This window comes from Mesoplodon densirostris, chromosome 19 (genome assembly GCF_025265405.1).
Source record: "Mesoplodon densirostris isolate mMesDen1 chromosome 19, mMesDen1 primary haplotype, whole genome shotgun sequence".
NCBI classification, from domain to species: domain Eukaryota; kingdom Metazoa; phylum Chordata; class Mammalia; order Artiodactyla; family Ziphiidae; genus Mesoplodon; species Mesoplodon densirostris.
In genome coordinates, this window is record NC_082679.1 from 18309239 (window position 1) to 18331074 (window position 21836).

Here is a 21836-nt window from a genome sequence, read left to right on the forward strand (position 1 = left end):
CCTGCGCATCCGGAGCCTGTGCTCCGCAACGGGAGAGGCCACAACAGTGAGAGGCCCGCATACCGCAAAAAAAGAAAAAAAAAAAAAACACATTATAATTAAACTGTCAAAAGTTAAAACAAGGAGACAATCTTAAAAGCAGCAGGAGAAAAACATGTTACATACAGGGAAACCCTCATAAGATCTATCAGCAGATTTTTCAGCAGAAACTTTGCAGACCAGAAGGGAGTAGCACAATATATTCAACCAAGAATACACTACCCAGCAAAGTTTTCCTTTAGAACTGGAGTAGATAGAGGTAAAGAGTTTTCAGGACATGCAAAAGCAGAAGGAGTTAATCACCACCAGACCAGCGTTACAAGAAATGTTAAAGGACTTTCTTCAAGCTGAAATACGAGGGCACTAATTAGTAGCAGGAAAATTTTCACTGGTAAAGGTAAATATATAGGAAAATTAAAGATAATCTGTTGTTGTGAAGTTGGTGGGTTAATCACTTATAAATCTAGTATGAAGGTTAAAAGACAAATATAGTAAAAATATAACTACAATAATTAATGAATATACAAGATAAAAAGATGTAAATTGCAACATCATAAACATAAAATGGGGAGAGAATAAAAAATGTAGTTTTGGAATTCATTCAAACTTAAGTTATCAACTTAAAATAGATGGTTATAAGTTGTTTTATGTAAGCCTCATAGTAACCACAAAGCAGAAACCTATAGTAGATAACGCAGAAAGTAAAGACAAAGGAATCTAAGCATAACACTACAGAAAATCATGAAATCACACTTGAACAGAGCAAGAGAAGAAAGGAACCAAAAGGAATTACAGAAAGCCAGGGAACAGTGAACAAAATGGCAATAAGTCCATACCTAACAATCATTACTTTAAATATAAATGGGCTAAAATTCTCCAATCAAAACACATAGAGTGGTTGAATGGATAAAAAAGCAAGACCCACATATGCACTGCTTACAAGAGACTCACTTCAGATAGAAAGACATAAACAGACTGAAAGTGAAGGGATGGAAAAATGTATTCCATGCAAATGGAAGCCAAAAGAAACGTGGGTTGGCTTTACTTAGACAAAATAGACTTTAAGACAAAGACTGTAATAAGAGACAAAGGTTATTATAAGATGATAAAGAGGTCACTCCAACAAGAGGATATAACATTTGTAAATATTTGTGCACCCAACATAGGCACACCTAAAAATATAAAGCAAATATTCACAGACCTAAAGAGAAAAACAGACAGTCATACAATAATAGTAGGCGACTTTAATACCCCACTTTTATTAATGGATAGATCATCCAGACAGATAATCAGTAAGGAAACATTGGCCTTAAATGATACATCAGACCATGTGTATACAGAACATGGCATCCAAAAGCAACAGAATAAACATTCTTCTCCAAGCACACATGTAACATTCTCCAGGATAGATCATATATTAGGCCACAAAACAAGTCTTAATAAATTTAAAAGGATTGAAATCATATCAAGCATCTTTTCTGACCACAATAATGCAAAACTAGAAATCAATTAAAAGAAGGAAACTGGAAAATTAACAAATATGTGGACATTAAACAACATGCTGCTCTGATCAACCAGTGGATCAAAGAAGAAATCAGAAAATATCTTGAGACAAATGAAAATGGAAACAACATAAAACTTATGGGATACAGCAAAAGCAATTCCAAGAGGGAAGTTCATAGTATTAAACACCTACACTAAGAGACAAGAAAGATCTCAAGTAAACAACCTAACTTTATACCTCAAGTAACTAGAAAAAGAACAAACGAAGCCCAAAGTTAATAGAAGGAAGGAAATAACAAAGATCAGAGCAGAAGTAAATTAAATAAAAAATAGAAAAGATCAATGAACTAAGCTGATTGTTTGAAATCATACCAAGAATTAATACCAACCCTTCTCAAACTTTTCTAAAGAATTGAAGAGGAAGAGACACTGCTAAACTCATTTTACAAGACCAACATCACCCTAATGCCAAAGCCAGACAGGAGCACTCCAGGAAAATTGTAGGCCAATGCCCCTGATAAACAGAGCTACAAAAATCCTCGACAAAATATTAGCAAACTGAATTCAACAGTATAGCTGACCCTTAAACAACATGGGTTTGAACTGCATGGGTCCATTATATGTGAATTTTTTTTCAATAAATACGTACAGTACTACAGAATCCATGGTTGGTTGAATCTGCAGGTGTAGAACTGTGGATCTGGAGAGCCAGCTGTGGGACTTGAGCATCTGCAGATTTTGGTATCCACAGCCAGTCCTAGAACCAGTTCTCCACAGATACTGAGGGATGACTGTATATTGAAAGGATCAAACACCACGATCAAGTGCTATTTATTCATGGGATACAAGGATGGTTCAACATCTGCAAACTAGTCAGTACAGTAAGTCCCCTACATACAAATGAGTTCCGTTCCAAGAGCACATTGTAAGTCCACTTTGTTCCTAAGTCCAACAAAGTTAGCCTAGGTACTCAACTAACACAATTGGCTATATAGTACTGTACCATACTAGGTTTATAATACTTTTCACACAATTTGTAAAAAACAAGCACAAAAAATAAAACATTTTTAATCTTATGATATAGTAAGATTACAGTACAGTAGCACAGTACAACAGCTGGCATACAGGGGTTGGCATGGAGTGAATAGGCAAGAAGAGTTACTGACTGGAGGAGGGAGAGGAGGTGGTAGATGGTAGAGCTGAAGGGTCGTCAGCAATAAGAGACGGAGGGCAAGCTGCAGTTTCACTCACGCCTGATGTTGATGGAGCACATGTTTGCGTCTTTGAAAGTTCGCAACTTGAAGGTTCGTGTGTAGGGGACTTACTGTATAATGCACCATATTAACAAAACTAAGAGTAAAACCTGTGATCATCTCAATAGATGCAGAAAATTTTGACAAAAATTCAACATATTGTCATGATAAAAACTCTCAACAAACTGGGTGTAGAAGGACCATACTGCAACATAGTAATAGGCCACATATGACAAGCCTACATCTAAAGCTGAAACCTTCAGGGGCAACACAAGGATGTCCACTCTTACCAGTTTTATTCAACAATACTAGAAGACCAAGCCAGAGCAATTAGGCAAGAAAGATATAAAAGCATCCAAATTGGAAAGGAAGAAGTAAAATTGCCTCTATTTGCTGATGACAATGAAATTATATATAGAAAACCCTAAAGGCTCCACCAAAAAACTGTTAGAACTAATAAATGAATTCAGTAATTTTGCAGGTTACACAATCAATATGCAAAAATCAGTTGTGTTTCTATACACTAACAAAAAACTATTGGAAAGAGAAATTAAGAAAACAATCCCATTTATAGTAGCATCAAAAAGAATAAAACACTTAGGAATAAATTTACTAAGGAGGTGAAACATGTACACTTGATCTTAGACAAAAGGCCGAGAAGCAATAAGGAGGTGAAACATCTGTACACCAAAAACTGTAAAACATTGATGAAAGAAATCAAAGATGATGCAAATAAGTGCAAAGATATTCTGTGCTCATGGATTGAAAGAATATTGTTACAACGTCCATACTACCCAAAGTGACCTGCAGAGTCAGTATGATTGCTATCAAAATTCCAGTGGCATTTTTCACAGAAACAGATAAAACAATCCTAAAATTTATATGGAACCACAAAAGACCTCAAATATTTAAAGTAGACTCGAGAAAGAAAAACAAAGCTGGAGATATCACACCTCCTGATTTCAAGCTATATTACAAAGAAATAGTAATCAAAACGGTGTACTGTTGGCATGAAAACAGACACATAGATCAATGGAACAGAATTGAGAGCCCAGGTATAAACCCATGTGTATACGGTCAACAAAGGAGCCAAGAATATACTATGGGGAAAGGATAGTCTATAGTAAATGATGCTGGGAAAACTGAATATCCACTTGCAAAAGAATGAAACTGGACCCCTGTTGTACACCGTAAACAAAAAACTCAAAATGAATTAAGAACTTGAATGTAAGACCTGAATTATAAAACTCCTTGGTCTTGGCATTGATTTTTTGGATTTTTAAAAAAATTTATTTGTTTATATATCTATTTATTTTTGGCTGCTTTGGGTCTTAGTTGCCGCGTGCGGGCTTTCTCTAGTTGCGGTGAATGGGGGCTACTCGTTGCTGTGGTGCACCGGCTTCTCATTTTGGTGGCTTCTCTTATTGCAGAGCACGGGCTCTAGGTGCATGGGCTTCAGTAGTTGTGGCACAAGGGCTTCAGTAGTTGTGGCTCACGGGCTCTAGAAGCGCAGGCTCAGTAGCTGTGGCGCACGGGCTTAGTTGCTCCGTGGCATGTGGGATCTTCCTGGACCAGGGCTCGAACCCGTGTCCCCTGCATTGGCAGGCGGATTCTTAACCACTGCTCCACCAGGGAAGCCCTGATTTTTTGGATTTGATACCAGAAGCAAAGACAACAAAAGCAAAAATAAAACAAATGGACTACATCAAACTAAAAAAGCTTTTGCAAAGGGAACTATCAACAAAATGAAAAGGCAACCTATGGAATGGGAGAAAATATTTGCAAACCACATGTCCAATAAAGGGTTAATATACAAACTATACAAGGAACTCATACAACTCAAGAGCACAAAAACAAATAACCCAATTTGAAAATGGGCAATGGATCTGAATAGACATTTTTCCAAAGAAGACATACAGATGGCCAACAGGTATATGAAAAGGTGCTCAACGTCACTAATCATCAGGAAAATGCAACTTATAACCACAATGAGATATCACCTCATACCTGTTAGCGTGTCCTTTTTTTAAAAAGATAGAAATTCTGGTGAGGGTGTGGAGAAAAGGGAACCCTTGTACACTATTGGTGAGAATGTAAGTTGGTGCAGCCACTATAAAAAACAGTATGGAGGTTCCTCAAGTAATTAAAAATGGAACTACCATACCATTCAGCAATCCCACTTCTGGGTATATATCTAAAGGAAATGAAATCACTATCTGGAAGAGATATCTATACTCTCATGTTCATTGCAGCATTATTTATGATAACCAAGGTGTGAAAATCACCTGTGTGTCTGTCAGGATGAATGGATAAAGAAAATGTGGTACATGTCACATGTTTTATATATATATATATATATATATATATATATGTATATATGTATATATACACACACATATACATATATATACATATATATAAAAACATATGACATACAGTGGAATATTATTCAGCCTTAAAGAACAAGGCAGTTCTGGGCTTCCCTGGTGGCGCAGTGGTTGAGAGTCCGCCTGCCGATGCAGGGGATACGGGTTCGTGCCCCGGTCTGGGAAGATCCCACATGCCGCGGAGAGGCTGGGCCCGTGAGCCATGGCCGCTGGGCCTGTGCGTCCGGAGCCTGTGCTCCGCAATGGGGGAGGCCACAACAGTGAGAGGCCCGCGTACAGCAAAAAAAAAAAAAAAAGAACAAGGCAGTTCTGTCACTTGCAACATGGGTGAGCATGGAGGGTATTATACTAAGTGAAATAAGCCAGATAAAGGACAATACTGCTTGGTGTCACTTATATGTGGAATCTTATAAAAAGAAGTCAAACTCATAGAAATACAGAGTAGACTGGTGACTGCCATGGGCTGGGGGTGGTGGGGAGAAATAGGGAGAGGCAAGTTAAAGGGTACAAACTTTCAGGTATAAGATGAATGAGATCTGAGGATCCAATGTATAACATGGTGACTATAGTTAATGATACTGTACTGTATAGTTGAAACTTGCTGAGAGAGTAGAACTTGTGTTCTCTCCCCACAAAATGGTAAATATGTGGGGTGATGGGTGTGTAATAACTTGGAGGTGGAGATCCTTTCACAATGTATGTGTATATAAAGAGAGAAGACAGACTACGTTTTACTTTAGAAGCAGGATTGCAGAAGTCAATTCGACAGACTCTCACTGAGCAAACCACTACGCTATTTTTGAGGTTCTGAGCAAACCTCAAAAATTGTGAGGAACAGCAAGAGGACCCAGCAGCTCAAGTCTGTGCCCTGGAGGCTCATGTGTGTGAGGGTTGTGTGGGGCTGGAGGCGCAGTGAGGGTGTCAGGACGCCCAGCTCACTGGCTCCTGCTGGGATTGGGGTGGGGGAAGCCAGGTGTGCACGGTGTTGTCACGTGGCTCCTGGGAGTTCAGGGCAGCTTTATGGGCTGCTTTCTTTCTTTTTGAAGTAGGACTTAGGTTTAAATTTTTTTAATATCAGCTTTGAGATGTAATTCACATACCGTCTAATTCACCCACTTAAAGTATACAATTCATTGATTTTTAGTGTATTCACAGAACTGTGCAACCGTCACCGCAATCAACTTTAGAACATTTTCATCACAACAAGAAAACTCACAACAAGAAATCTCACACCTGTTAGCGGTCACGCCCCCTTTTTTCCCACCACTCACATTGGCCCTGGCAACCACTACTTTCTGTCTCTGTGGATTTGCCTATTATGAATGTTTTATATAACTGGAATCATACAACAGGTGGTCTTTTCACTTAACATAATGTTAACTTTTTTTTTTTTAACAAAAATATTAAAGTTCTTGGGGTCCTATGATGGTACAGGCTTCCTAGGCCAGGGCCTTCTGCAGGGCTGTGGGCAAGCCAGTTCTCTTTCAGAAGGTTGTGGGCAGGCAGACCCAGTGACTGGCTGCCGCCCTCACCCGCCCCCCCACCCCGCAAAATGTGCACCATTCTACCCTTTGCAGCCACCATTCTCCATGACAGTCTCCCCTGATGCCTCCAGCCAGAGGTGATCTCTCTCCAACCATTGCAGGCTTCTGTTTGTTCCACTCTCAAAGCACTTTTTGCCCTGTGCTATGTGAGAAGACCCATCTCTGTGTGGAACCATACAATCCTTGTAAACAGTGACATGTGCTGTAACATCCATAATGGCTTAGTGAGCTTTCAGTGTTTGCTGAATGAATCATGAGATGGTAAACGCATTAGAAAACTTTTGTTGAATAAGGAATTATGCCATCAGGGCCATTGCTTCTGGCCCTGATGGAATTACTGCTACCAGTTTTGGCCTCTTACTGTAAACAACTAGAAAACAAGGCAGAATAAATAATACAACTCTCTACAGACATCAGACAGCAGGCAGCACTGTCATCATGGGGAGAAGGAGGATAAATAGATGAGCCTTATGATCACGTTGCTTTCTGCTTGGAGGCACTCTCGGATAACAGTGCAGGGTGGAGCAATGCAAGCAGAGTACAGCAGTCTGAATTGAAGAGACAGATTAGATTTGGGGAAGCAGAGGAGACTAGGATTTGTGGGGCAGGAACACCAGAGAGGAGGGAGCCGTGACAAGAGCTACATAAATCCACATGGGGTTCCTTGCAGTCCTTTGTTGAACACTAATCTGCACATGTATAGGATGAAACTCCGTGAGGCCAGGCAGGGAGCTGTGAGCTAAAAATAATTAGCACCTGGAGACCTTTGGGTTCTGACCAGCCAGAGTGGGGAGACCTTGGTGAACACTGCAGCGTTAAGAGCCCAGAAGGGCCATGCCTTAGCAGTATGGCTAAACCAGCCTTTCAGTAAAGACCCACCCTAGCCAGAGGGAAAAGATGAGCCTCAAAAGCATCGTCTTTTGTGCATAACTTAAGAGCCTACGAAAGAAAAAGAAAAAAAACAAAACACTTTAAAAGAAGACAGGGCCTCCCTGGTGGCGCAAGTGGTTGAGAGTCCGCCTGCCGATGCAGGGGATGCGGGTTCGTGCCCCGGTCTGGGAGGATCCCATATGCCGCGGAGCGACTGGGCCCGTGAGCCATGGCCGCTGAGCCTGCGCGTCCGGAGCCTGTGCTCCGCAACGGGGGAGGCCACAACAGTGAGAGGCCCGCATACCGCAAAAAAAATAAAATAAATAAATAAAAAAATAAAAGAAGACAACAAAATCTAGACACTCAACAGCATAACGCTGAAAAAGTTTTATTGGCATCCAATAAAAAATTATTAGATATGTTCCACATTTTAAAATACTGAAAAGTTTTGACAACTAAATGCAACATGTAATCCTGGATTGGATTCTTGACCAGAAAAGGACATCAGTGGGAAAATAGGCAAAATTTCAGTATAGTCTATAGATTAGAATACAGTATTGCATCAGTTTTGATTTCCTGATTTTTATGATCGTACTGTGGTCAAACAGATGAATGCTTTTGCTTTTAGGAAATATACATTGAAGTATTTAGAGGAAAAGGAGCCTTATGTCTATAAATTACTCTCAAACACTTGAGATAATTATATATATATAAATATATACTCAAATATATCAATTTATACACACACACACACACAAGATTCCTAGATAGCTGATGCCCAGGCTAGGTTAAGGATAGCTAAGACTTGAAATTTCAGAGGAAGTGTGATTTAATTTGTCTTCACCATGTGTTTTGTTTCTAGAGTTTAAATATTGAAGGCCTCCCATCAAAGGGCCCTATACCGCCCTGGCTGGTAAGTGAAAGTTATTTAATTTCAGGCCCATATTTTCTGGGCCATAATTGAATAGCTGTTACAAACCATTCCAAATGAAGTATATTTTCTTTCCTTTTTAAAGATGTGCTGATTGTGTTTAGATGTAAGAAAGATATTAACCTTCTTTATTCCATTATGTTCAGGTGGATACAAAGTACCTGTCCCCCTTGTTGCTGGCCTATGAAGACAGAATGAAAGAGAAGGACGAGCTCAATGCCAGCCTTCAGGTAGGTGGGCAAAAGTCTCAGAAGGACAAGGTTTGTGAAAAAGTAGACCGATTCAAACTTGGAAGCAACATTTTGAAGACAGGTATAGCCAACATCTAGCAGGTACTCAAGTGTTTGTTAAAAGAAGGAAAGGAGGAAGGAGGGAGTGTAGCAGGGTGGGGACGGGGAGAAGGGAGAGGGAAGGCAGGAGAGAGCGATGGGCGGAGCAGGGGGGCGGGTTGGGACTGATGGGAGAAATATTGGAGGGACGGGGTGGTGCAGCATTGGAAGCCGTGGCTTCCCAGACAGGCAGCCCCACGTGGGCTGGGATCTTGGGGTGCGGAGAAGGCAGCAGTGGGAGGTGCTACTTTCCTGGTCCTGTGCAGCTGCAAACAGCACTGGTAAAAGGGACATTTGGGCAGACAAGGAAGGTAGAAGACCGGGGATGTTTTAGGCAGACTTAGATGCTTCTTAATTCTATGAAGAGCTGACCCCCAGGAAGTCTAATTACTGAGCTGTTGGTAGTGGTGGGGAAGTGAGGTTTTTGTTTGTTTCTGCCGTGTTCACTCTTTTTCATGGGAATGGCTCCTGGAGCAGAATTCATTCTAATGATACAGGAAACCAAGGCTGTGCAGGTGTTATAGATACGTCCCATGCCTTTCCGTGCTGCGAACCTCTATGTTCCTTATTTAAGTGACCAAAGAGATCCCTGGAATTGGAGGGATCCAGGGAGAAAAGAGTTGGTATTTCTAGGATCCCTGATTGGAAGGGTCTGTTAAGAGTCACCCAGCCTGTTCTTGTTCTGCTGTCCCACGTACATGGCCCATGTAATGCAGTTGTGAACCTTTTCTCCTAGGCTTTCTGTTGGACACTTAATTTTTTAAGAGGGTGAACTGATCTTGTATAATTGGTTAAGTATCAATCCAAATAATAAAAATACTTATTTAGTGCTCCTTCTAAAATAGGATTCGGGAAACATTTACTTAGTATCAATTTTAGGCTTTGGGGGCCATGGAGTCTATTTGCAGCTACTCAGCTCTGCTACTGTAGCATGAAAGTGGCTGCAGAGCAGGTATGAACGAATAGGTGTGGCTATGTTCCAATAAAACTTTATTGACAATACAGGCAGCTGGCCTGTGGGCTGTAGTTTGCCCCACCCATGTTCTGAAAAAGGGCCAGTGGACTGCTAGCAATTGGGGAGTGCGTTTGGGCAGAAAGGTGAGCGAGAGAGAAGTTGCTTGACATTGTTGCTTCTTATAAGTATAAATGTCTGCTAGCTGGGAGAAGAATATTTAGAAGCATCCCAGAATATATATTAGCACCTAAGATTCTCACCAAAAGACAGCACACGATACTGAAGCTGGCCAAGGGCTAGCTGAGAAAAGTCACGATGGAGGCCACCCAGCGTGAGTGCCACAAACACAGACTGTTAGCAGTTGAAAACAGACCAAGCAACAGTCCTCATGTGGGGGCCAATGAGTGATGAAGCTGGACTGACAGATGGCTTTAAGTAAGGGAGGCTTTCTCGTGATTGTAACGGGGCAAAATTATGAGACTCCAACCCCTGCACCAAGCCCTTCCCCACCAAAATGGGCTTCAGTTAGGATGAAAAATTCTTATTTTTATCTAAAAAGTCCCAGTTTATCCTCCAAAGTCTTTAAACAAAGAAAAAACTATGACATTTATAGGCATCTCTGCCTTTTTTATTCCCCTTTTTATCTTTTCAAATATTTGGCAGTTACAGAAAAATGTTATCAAGTTAGGAACCGAATATTTAAAACCTGAGGTGCTTTTGTCCCTTGTTCTCTGCATGGTAGCCATCTCTTGTGTTTTCTCGCTAGACCGTGAGCCCCTCGAGGGCAGGCACTTGGTGCTGGTACGAAGTTTAAGGCTGCCCCGGTACTATGAGACTTTGCTTGAAAGCTACTAACATTTGATTTTAGCCACAGTGACAGCCTTAGAACTAAGGAATACAGAGATGAATGTATGTGTGTGTTAGAGTTTACATACATTTTGTTTCAGGAGGAAATGAGAACGTTTAAGATGAGAGTCCAAGAAGTGGTGAAAGAAAATGAAGAACTGCACCAAGAGCTGAATAAGAATGGTCTTGTCTCCAGTGAGGAATGGCAAGTGGTGTTGTGTTTCTGGTATTTTGCTAATTAAAAAAAGGAAAAGATCATAGGAATAAACGTTATTCAATTGTCAAATATATATGTATTTTAACTAAAACATTTTAATGGAGAGTTTCTAAGAAACTAATCAGGTGTAGTGAAAACTAGTAAATGATTCTAAACTTGTATTTTAAAGACTACTTTAAAAGTTCTAAATAGGTTTATATATATATAAATATATATTTGCTGTCTCCATTTTTATCTTCTGAGGTGGTATTTTTCTAGGGCACTTTTCCCATCCCAAACCTGTTGAGTCACATCCTTTCTTAGACCCCTCTGATGTCTCCCAGGGCTTTAGCACACACGGTCCAGGATGAGGCCCTGCACTCCCAGCTCCCACTGGCCCTGCCCCTTCCACTCCCAGACAGCTGCGTGCTGCCCTACTTCCAGCCTATTGCTGATGCTCTTCCCTCCCCCGGAACACCGCTTCCTGCCCTCCTGTACCTCCGTTAGGGCCCTGCTCAAATGGTGCTAGTCAGTAGCTCTCCCTGAAGGCAGAGTGAATTGTTCCTTTGTCTCCGTTTCTGACTTGGCCCTAAACACACGCCCTGTCCTGTACCTGCCATGCTGTGCCTACCTATGTGTCTTCACACCTGTCTCCCTCTTCTCCTTTGGGAGCATCTCAAGGGCAGGGCCATGTCCTGTTCATCTAGCACAGCAGCAACAGATGCGTGCCTGTTCAGTGCATTTGAGAAAGTAAATGTCTTCAAAAGTCTAAAGGCAATACCCAAGCAGGACCAAGAAAGCAAAAGCTATTCAGGTATATCTTTTTTGCCTTGGGTAGGTATGTTATAGTTAATATTTTTTTAATGTCTTAACATCACTGAAAAAAATTAAATATTTTCCATATGTGATATATAGAAATTTGGAATTGAGTCAACAGCATTCTTACCATTAGGTGGGTTCTCCCTGATTTTATGGCCACTGATGTGTCCGTTGGGACTGGTTGGGCAGCTGCTGGATCCTGTCGTACTGTGGCTTCCCCTGTTGAACTTTGATTTTCTTCTGTCAGGGTTCCTAGTGTGTCTCCCCTCAAACCCTCCTTGAATAGTGCCCTAGAAAGCAGGTCAGTTGGGCTGCTTCCAGGCTCCCTCTCCCAAACCCTCAGATTCTTTCTCTAACCTTGTGTATAGCTGTAACTCAAACCTGTTTACTTCTCATTACGGTAAAAACAAATAAATAAATAAAATAAAGGAAAGAAAGGTAGACCCCACTTTGAAATCCACATGCCCACTGTCTTCCCCAGTCCTGTTTATAAGACTTCGAAATTTGCGTCGTGCTCTAGCCTGGTGGCCTGTGGCACAGGGTTGGGCTGCAGAAAGCTGTCAGTTCTGCACAGGGCCTGTTGAGGCCCTGCGGCCGGCCTCCCCCCTACTCTGAATTCACTGTCCTCCAGCTGGGGCAGGACCGGGGCCTCACACCCTGTAGGCAGATCTCCTGCCGCCCCGAAGCCCGTCCCAGGCGTGCCCTCGCCTGCCCCACCTAGGCTGCTGCTCCCGGTGCCTGCGCAGGCGTGAGGTGCACTGCATCCCGGCCCCATCCTCAGGCATGCTGACTTCACACATCAGCAGAGTCTTTCTCCTTAGTTTCAGATAATTTCTCGCTGAACTTCTGGGCTGCAGCTAAACTCTACATTTCTTTCCCTAACTGCCTCTGACCAGCTGGGTAACCTCATGCTTAATGGGCCTCAGTTTCTTTACCTATAAAATGGGAAGGAGCATTAAACTAAATTTGAGGTTTTGACCTTTTTTTTTAGGAATGGGAGATCCCTTTCATTTAAAAAAAAAAAAAAAGAAAAGGAGGAAGAGAGGGAGGGAGGAAGTCTGATAAGAAAGTCCAGAGTGGAGCTGCTCTGTTTGAGGCAGGCATGAGGAGGCTGGAGTGGCTCCACCTAGGGGAGCTCCGCTCCGGTACAGCGTGGGGCCTCCTCCACACCACAGACTGGGCAGCTGGTAGGGACGCCACCAGGTGCCCAGGAGCTAGTGCGCATCCTCTGTTGAGGGAGGTAATCGCTAGAGCTGGACTCCTTTCATCTTTTCTCCCTCCTTCCTCCACCTCACTTTTTTTTTTTTTTTTTTTTGCGGTACGCAGGCCTCTCACTGCTGTGGCCTCTCCCGTTGCGGAGCACAGGCTCCAGACGCGCAGGCTCAGCGGCCATGGCTCATGGGTCTAGCCGCTCCGTGGCATGTGGGATCTTCCTGGACCGGGGCATGAACCCACGTCCCCTGCATCGGCAGGCGGACTCTCAACCACTGTGCCACCAGGGAAGCCCCTCCACCTCACTTTTTTAAGCCTAAAGTGGAAAATTGAGATAATTTACTGGTTTACCATGTACCTCGGGTGGTAAACATTTAACTAGATGATTTCTAAGATCCCTTTAGCTCATTCTCACTGGATTTTGCGATCATGAGGTTGAGCTGAGCTGGGATTTACTTTGCACCAACTGTCAGGATAGGGTTTGCGCAGATGAAATTCAACCTGGGGGCTCTTAGTACAGTTTAAGAACTCGTACAAGGGCTTTTAACAAAGTCATTGTCTTTTGGCAAATATGCTACCGAGTACAAGTGAACATATTGTGCTTAAAATGGGAACTTTCTAAATTCTTTAAAAATATTTCATACTGGCTCCAAAATCCCCCCTGGGTGGGGGGATTAGAGGTTTATATAGATGAAACAAGACTGGCCATTTGATAATTGTTCAAGCGGGGCGTTTTGTACATGGGAGTTTCTATTCTATTCTTTCTACTTTTGTATATGTTTGAAATCTTACATTTTAACAAGTTACTAAAGCAGTTCGTAATTCAAACTTCATTTCTGTCCTTTCCCTCAATTTAATGGAGATGACAAGACTTTCTGTGTTAATAACATGTTTAGCCTTAAAACATGTCACTACCTACAACCCATTTGATGCTTTCTTTTAGACTCAGGAGTGTCTCTGTAATCATTCTGCACCTGAATGTCAGTATTTAATTTTGTAAATCAATTTGTAGGCGTCAGCTTCAGACTCAAGCAGAACTGGTTTTAGAGGAAAACAGGTTGTTGATAGAGCAGTTGGAGATTCAGCAAAGAAAAGCCAAGGACACGCACCAGGAGCGTCTCCAGGAAGGTGAGCGGTCCTTCCCGCGAGGGGTGGTGATGCTGTGACGTCGCCATTGTGTCATTTTACACTGGCACCGCCCCACTCCCACTTGAAGACACTGGAAGTCATGTTTTTTAGAACATGTTCTTCTTTCCTGAGGGGCAGCTGTTTATGTTATAGCATATCCAGCCGTCACCTGTGATGCACTGACTGCTTTCTCTTAGACTCCACGGTGTCGAGTTACTCTCTTTTGTAAATCAGTTGTGGATGACAGCTTTAGAGTGAGCAGAACTGAGTCTGGGGGAAAACAGTGTGCCACGTAACGGGGAAAAATCGTGTGAGATGAATATTTGAAAGAACACGAGGACATGTTCCCCAAACTTTGTTGAATGAGTAAATAAGTAGGAATCACTGACTCTCTAAACAGTTTCTCTGTGCTCTCCCCCCTTCCTTCAGCGCTGCAGGCGCTGCCGCAGCTTAAATCTCCGTCAGATCCTTTCTGTGAGCACCTCCTCTCCCCACATGTCCCCCCTCCACCGCCGTGCCGCCCCATCCCAGGAGCCTCACAGCGTATGACAGTGGACTTTGAAGTGGCCAGACTGAGTCATTTATTCCACTACGATTAAAACCAAAACTTATGAGCACAAAAGAGAGTGGTATTTTTTTTCCTTTGGCTTTACTGATTTTTTTTTTCTGGTGAAGAACAATGTAGGACAGGAGGCCAAGATACAAGCTGTCTTCTGTGAGCCAGCGTGAGTCCTTTCTGTTTCCCCTTCTGCACCCCTGTTATTCAGCGGCTCCCCTTTCCACACCATGGAAGAGTCCGCTACCAGCCCCTGCTGTAGCTGAAGCTGCGGGGCTGGCGCTTGGCTTGTGTCTGCCGGCCAGGCCGGGTCCACAGTGAGAGCAGCTCTCAATCTAGTAGGAGTTTCCTCCCCATAGACTGAGCAGGCACAGGAGTAGCTGCCTTTGTCCTGGCACTGCTTGGGGTGGAGGGGAGAGAAAGCTTCAAAGATCAGAGACAACAGGGAAATTAATTTCATATTTACTGAGCTTACTCTCAAACACAGCAGATCTAAACAGGTAGGATGATTATTTTGGCCTGTGTGATTCAGTCAGCTGCCCATGTTATTTTCCCATTTCCCAGAAACAGCTATTCATTTCGATCAACTAAATGTTTTCACAGAACAGAAGGATTTAGAGTTCTATGCTGTAATACTTCTGAGTGCTAGCTTCAGCAGATGCCCAGGAAGTGTCTTAATATTACATACTTCCATGTCACTTAGGATGAAAATATTTATGATTTACTTTAGATGTAGGACACTAAACATAAAAAGTTAATGAAGAAAGGGAAGAAAAACAAATTCTGCCCTTAGTTGGGCCATACTTGATATCCTTAAAATCTTGAAAATCTTGCAGTTTTATGGATGACATCATGATGTACGCTTGTACATCTGTATGTGACTTAAGGCTTCAGTCTTTAGAAAGTTCCTTGAAGACTGGAATCATATATTGTTAAATATTATATATTTAACAATAATATCAGTATATTGATCCCCAGTAAGAAAGTGTATATTTAGTGACTACTTAATATAGGGACAGTAATTGCTACGTACAAAGGCTTTGGTATTAATTTCTAAATCGCCAGCACATTTTTTTTTAAAGATCATCTTTTATAAGCTCTCACTAGTATTAGTAATCAGTAATCATGCTTTATTAGCTCTTCTGTACCAAGTCTTTATCCATCTCTTTTGTGTTTCAGTTTCTAAACTGACTAAACAGCTAATACTTCTGGAGACTAAGACACAGAGCCAAGAAAAGGAGCTAACTAAAAGTAAGGAGCAACTGGAAACTTTACGGACGGAATGCCAGGAACTAAAAAAACAGTTGGACAGCAAAGTTGCAATAGAACTTCACACTCCAATTGTAAATGAATTAAAAAGGTAAGGACTCAATGTCTTTTCAAGCGTTTATGTGTCACCATGCATATTGTTATAGGCAGGTAGAGAGAGGGTGCTCCCTCTTTTTCTGAGTCATTTAGCTACACCAGCACAGGTGTCCAAGACTAAGAATGGTAAATATTTTATTAAAGTAGAACAAGGCCGTCCTTGAGGGCTGTGGTCTACAGTTTGTGTGTATGTATATGATTTTTTCCCCTACTGTTCCAGCCTCTCTTGTTTTTAGATCCAAAGACAATTTAAAGTAGTAGAACTGGAAATCTAGATCTCCAGTAATGGGGAACTGGTGAAATGAAAGGATAGAACCATAAAATGAAATACAGTGCAGCCATTAAACATGATGTCACAGAAGAATATTTTTGACATTGGAAAATAGCCACATATATTTGTAAGTGAAGAGATTAGGTTACAAAACAGTATGTACAGAATGATTGCAATTTTATTTAAAAAGGAAAAAGGAGTGTGTGTGTGTGTGTGTGTGTGTGTGTGTGTGTGTGTGTGTGTATTAAGCTGACCAACCATCCCAGTTTGCCTGGGACTGAGGGGTTTCCCGGGATGCAGGACTTCTCGTGTTAACGAAGATGACTGGGACGAGTTCATCACTCTTGTGTGTGTATGTCTGTCTGTGTCTGTCTAATTACATATATGTATATAAAATTACTTATATACCATACGTACATAGAGAAAGGATTGGAAGAATGGAAAAATAGTAATAGAAATTATCTTTGGCAGGTGAAATTATGGGTGTATCAGCAGTCAGTGTTCTCCAAAGAAACAGCCAATAGGATATGTATAGGATATGTGTATATATATTTGGAGAGAGCAAGAGAGATTTATTTTAAGGAGCGGCTCATGCAGTTGTGAGGGCTGGCAAATCCAGGCTCCATAGGGCAGCCCAGCTGGCTGGGGACTCAGGCTGGAACCTGAGACTATGATATAGTGTTGAGGCAGAATTCTTTCTTCTTTGGGAAACCTCAGTTTTTGCTCATAAGGTCTTCAACTAATGGGATGAGGCCTGCCCATGTTATCAAGGATAATCTCCCTTAAAGTCAACTGACTGAGATGTTAGTCACGTCTACAAAATACCTTCACAGAAACATCTAACGAGTGTTTGACCAAACAGCTGGGCACCATAGACTAGCCAAGTTGACGCATAAACTTAACTATCATAATGAGTAATGTAATGTAAATTTTCTTTGTGTTTTCTCTACTTTCCAAGTGTTCTGTTATGAATGCATATTACTTTTGTAATAGAGAAGAAATAATTTTTTAAGTGGTGGGGCTTTCATCTCAAGGTGGTTGATGCAGGGGGAATAAATGAGTTAGTGCATACAAAGTGCTTAGCTTGGTGTATCAGTAAATGCTGATGATAACAAGTACAGGAACCCAGTGTTTTGACTCTACTATTGCATGCTGTCTGGGCCAGATCTGTACTTTACTTTTCTGTTCCAGTAGAGGAAGGAAATTGTTTTGAAGTCATAGTCATCTTTATGATTTTATTTTCCTCAAATACCCACTCCTGTGGCTCATTTTTTTTTAATGGATGCGTCATAACCACATATCCTAATAGCCCCCTAGAGGTGAGTATAAAAGGTATAAAAAATTTCTGAAGGAAGCCACTAATTGCCAGTGGGAGTGAAAGCAATGGGAGATGTGGTCATTGAAGAAACAAACAAGTCACCGAATCTCTTTTAAGTGGAAACTGGGTCAGGAGTGTAGTGGCTCAGAAGGCACTGGACTGGGAGGTGTTTCCTGCTAGTCTCAGCCTGTCAGTAGCGATGCTGTCGGATAGAAATGCCTGAAGCCCTCACCTGGGCCATCCTACTTGTGGTGAGCTACCCCCTCCCACCCCAGCCCCGCCCAAGTGTTGTTTTGGCTGGGCCGACCCTTACAGTTCTTATTCTGATTGTAAGATGCACCCCAGCAGCACCATCAGGAAACGCTGAAGAAACAAGTTTCATTCCTCACAGGTCCTGGAAGGTTCACGGTACACCTGGGGCCACACAACAAGGTCGAGGGTAGAGCGAGGGACAGCGCAGACCTGAGATTCTGCCCTTTTTGGGGTCAAGGGTGAAGTGAAGCAGGTCAGTTACCTAGGTCACCCAGAGCTTTCTAAAAGGGGAACCTTATGGGTAAGACGGCCTGGCTCTTTGTCTAGTTGTGTGGCCGGCAATATGTTTATTCGAGAAGAATGTCTTTGAAATGGAAGCCTCAGCAATCAAAAGCTTAATGTCAAGCACTTACACCACAGTCAGAAAATCCGATTGTCAGGTTCTTACACTACAGGAGGGAAAGCCTTTGTGCCAGCTTTTTGCTGAGAGGCTTTGGGCTCCGGAGTTGACAGGTGGGGTGAGGAATAGAGGAATGAGGAGGGTGGAGGTGGGGGAGTGTTGAGCCTGTTGGCGCTCTTGGAAGGGGCAGTGTTTGCTTGGAGAGGAAATCTGTAACGTGGGAAGAGGGGCATGGATCCATCAGAGACGGAATATGTGAATTCAGGGAAGTGTGTAGAGGTGGTACCAAGACCTGGTAGAAAAATAGGCAAAATAAGGAGAAGTAAACCCGGAGTGTTTTGGTCTGGGCTACTACACACAGGGGCCAAGGACATCTTGGAGCCAAGGACACCTTGGAGTTAGGCTAAAGGTGGCAGAAGGGCCTCTGGGGCTTCAGTGCACTTGCCCTCTGGTTGCCTCCGTGAGGGGGAGCCCTTCCCATGCTGCTGTCATGATAGAGATAACGCCACATAAAGAGGAATTATTAACTAGCAGCAGAGCGGCTGTTGAGCTAGCTCCTACAATGGGGGTGAGTCTGAGTTAGCAAAGGGTTGTACCTCAGGCAAAGGTGAGGTCATGAAGAAAAGATTTTATTTATGTAGAAAAAGGTTGGGTTGAACCTGTGCTCAGTGAGCTTCTAGGTATGGTGCATATGTGTTGTTCTCCTATCCTGTTGAAGGCAGTTCAGATAATAAACCCAGAGTGGCTTATCCATTTTGTCTTGCTTGTTCTACTTATTGACAACCATGCCTGGAAGGAACTGTGATGCAGGAAACGGCAGAAGCTTATTTTCTTAGTGAACTGTCCAGTTGGCTTAGACTTAGACTGGTGGTTACAACTTGAAGCTTAGATTGTTCTTTGCTTTTACTATTGCCTAGAAAGCTCGAGCTTACTCGGCTTGGGTGATGGGAGAGAAACCGGGTGTCAACCTACGTCACTAAAGAAATTTAGCAAACTCTTTTGGGGAGAGCTAAGGGTTTGCGGTGACTAGTGGTATCTGCAAAAGGCAAGCCTTCCTTATCCTGGTTTTGGGGGGTCCTGTATCCTAAAGTGAAGCCAACTATTCACATAACTCACCTACACAGACGGAGTCCTGGTCATCAGTCAGCGATGTGTCTGCTCAGGGAGGCACCAAGACAGAACAGTCCCATACTACAGTGCACACCAAATACCCAGTCTTCATCCTAAAGTAAGAACAGACGGCTAGATGTGACCGACAGCAAGGAGCGTTGGGTGTAGGGGGCAAATTGCAATGGAGGGAGACCTAGATGAGCAGAGAAACTCACTTCAAAGGAAACTGAGATTACACAGAGAACTGAGGAGAGTTTTTTGGCCGCGCCAGGCAGCTTGCAAGATCTCAGCTCCCCAACCAGGGATTGAACCCAGGCCCTTGGCAGTGAAAGCCCGGAATCCTAACCCACTAGGCCATCCGGGACCTCCCAAGGAGAGTTTAAAAGAATAAAATGCCATGGCAAAAGAAGTGTAATCACTAAATAAGAAAAATTAAAAATGATTACCAGAATTTTCAAAAAACATCAGTTGAAGGGCTGAAAGATAAATTTGTGGATTCACCTAGAACATCAGGAAACAAACAGTTGGGAATGGAGAGAAAAGATAACAGATGGAAGACCCATCCAAGAGGTCCAGCCTCAGATCATCAGGAATCACAGAGAGATTAAAGAAAATTATCAGACAAAGACTATACAACCACTGGTGGCTGTGTGCTTAAAGAAAGAAAAGCTCCAAATTGTCTTCAGGGAACTATAAAACGTGACAATAGTGGGTTTGAAAAGGAAGAAATAGAATTTTTAGAACTGAAAAATACAAACTCAGTGGTTGGGCTTAACTACAGATTAGACACAGCTGAATTGTGAAATAGTGAACTGAAATAGGTCAGAAGCAAAACTAGTTCGGGATGACATAGAGTGTTCAAAGGTTGAGGTACCACTAGATTGGAGACAAGAATCAGCATAGGGATATATTTAAATCAAAAGGAGTGGTTAGAGATAGGATAGCTGAGAATCTTCCCCAACCGAAGATGACAATACATGGTTTGTGCTAGCCCAACCGGGACAGTTTCCTTCAGAGGAGTTCAGCGGCAGCAGGCTCTTCACAGGGGTGCTGTGGTCCCTTAAATGTTAGCTTCAGAGTGCTGGATACAAGCAAACCCTGGATGAACTAGAATTTTATTACCAGAAAAAATCCCTTTCAGAAGTGAAGTCAAATAAGGGTATTTTCCAACCCAAACTGAGTGTCACCACCAGCAGACCTGCATTAAAGGCAATTCTAAAGGAGGATATAGAAGGCCTAAGTCTGGAGGAGGAAAGTAACTCAAGGTGGGACATCTGAGAAGCAACATGGAACTAAAAGACAGCGGTAAGTTTGTGGATAAATATAAATGAACATTGATTCTATAAACCAATAATGATAATATCTTTGGGGACTTAAAAATACATAGAATTAAAATGTACAACAAAATAGCATATAATTAGTGAGGGTGGTAAATGGAATTTGTGTTCTAAAGTCTGTATCATTCAGAAGAGGATAAAGGTGTTGATTATAGTTTGAAAATATGCATGATGAAATTTCTGGGAACAGAATGTGTTTAACTTCTAAACTAGTATAGGGAAAGAAAGAATGATTTTTTTTAAAGTAATCCAAATGATGTCAAGAAAAGGTAGAACAAGTGGGAAAACAGAAAACACAAAATAAAATGTTAGGTTTAAAAGCAAATATATTGGTAGTAGGGAAAGTGAAATAGAGGAGCTCATTGCTCACAGGTCCTGGAGGAGGTGCACAGCACTCCTCACGGGGCCACGTTGGGAGGTCAAGGCAGGTGCAGGCAGAGAGAAGCCGCAGGACCTGGGGCACATGCCTTTATTAGGGTCCGTGGGTGGAGTGCTTTGGGCTTCCTGGGCTAAGGCCAATTGGTCAGTTCAAACCAGAAAAGAGCAGGGTTTTGGTAAGGTTCAAGGGGGAGAGGGGGTTCTTACCTAAAGGGCGCATGAGGGGAGGGCCCTGCGAGGTGAGGAAGGAGAATCGTTGGGGGAGTCATATCAGGAACTTACATTGACTTGTGACCCTGCTGGCTGTTATAGGGCCTGCGCTGCAGAGTGGGGCTAGTGTCAGTTCAAGACCCCTGCAGGCCTCTTGGCCACACAAAATGGATGCCAAGGCAGCAGTATCACGGAGTAGTTTACCAAAACTCTCAACAGCAACTCTGTGTTGTCGTTAAGATATACATCTCAAACGTAAGGACACAGAAATTTCAAAAGTAAAAGGACAGAAAGAGTTACACTACTCAAACATGAACCAAAAGAAAGGTGGTAAATTATATTAACATCTGACAAGATAAATGTTAAGGTAAAGACTCCACATAACAAAGAGGATCAATTCATAGAGATAAAAGGCTCAATCCATCAAATAGATGCACCTAAAAATAAGTTCATGCCAATACATTTGGAAATTTAGATGAAATAGTCACATTCGTTGAAAAATATAACTTGTCAAAACTGACTTATAAAGAAAAAGAATACCTGAATATTCCTTTAGTCATTAAAGAAATTGAATCCAAAGATCTTCCCTTGAAGAAGACTACCGGCCTAGATACCTTCACAAAAGAG

The 21836-nt window shown here is 42.2% G+C and overlaps 1 protein-coding gene across 2 annotated transcripts in view; it reads left to right on the forward strand.

Moving 5' to 3' along the window:
- CEP89 (centrosomal protein 89) overlaps positions 1 to 21836 on the forward strand; it is a 76460-nt gene that overhangs the window by 31381 nt on the left and 23243 nt on the right. For both annotated transcript variants that reach the window (XM_060084575.1, XM_060084576.1), the window contains 5 exons: positions 8459 to 8509; positions 8674 to 8757; positions 10759 to 10862; positions 13897 to 14012; positions 15748 to 15928. In XM_060084575.1, coding sequence (XP_059940558.1) covers positions 8459 to 8509; positions 8674 to 8757; positions 10759 to 10862; positions 13897 to 14012; positions 15748 to 15928 — 536 coding nt within the window. The remainder of the gene's footprint in view (positions 1 to 8458; positions 8510 to 8673; positions 8758 to 10758; positions 10863 to 13896; positions 14013 to 15747; positions 15929 to 21836) is intronic.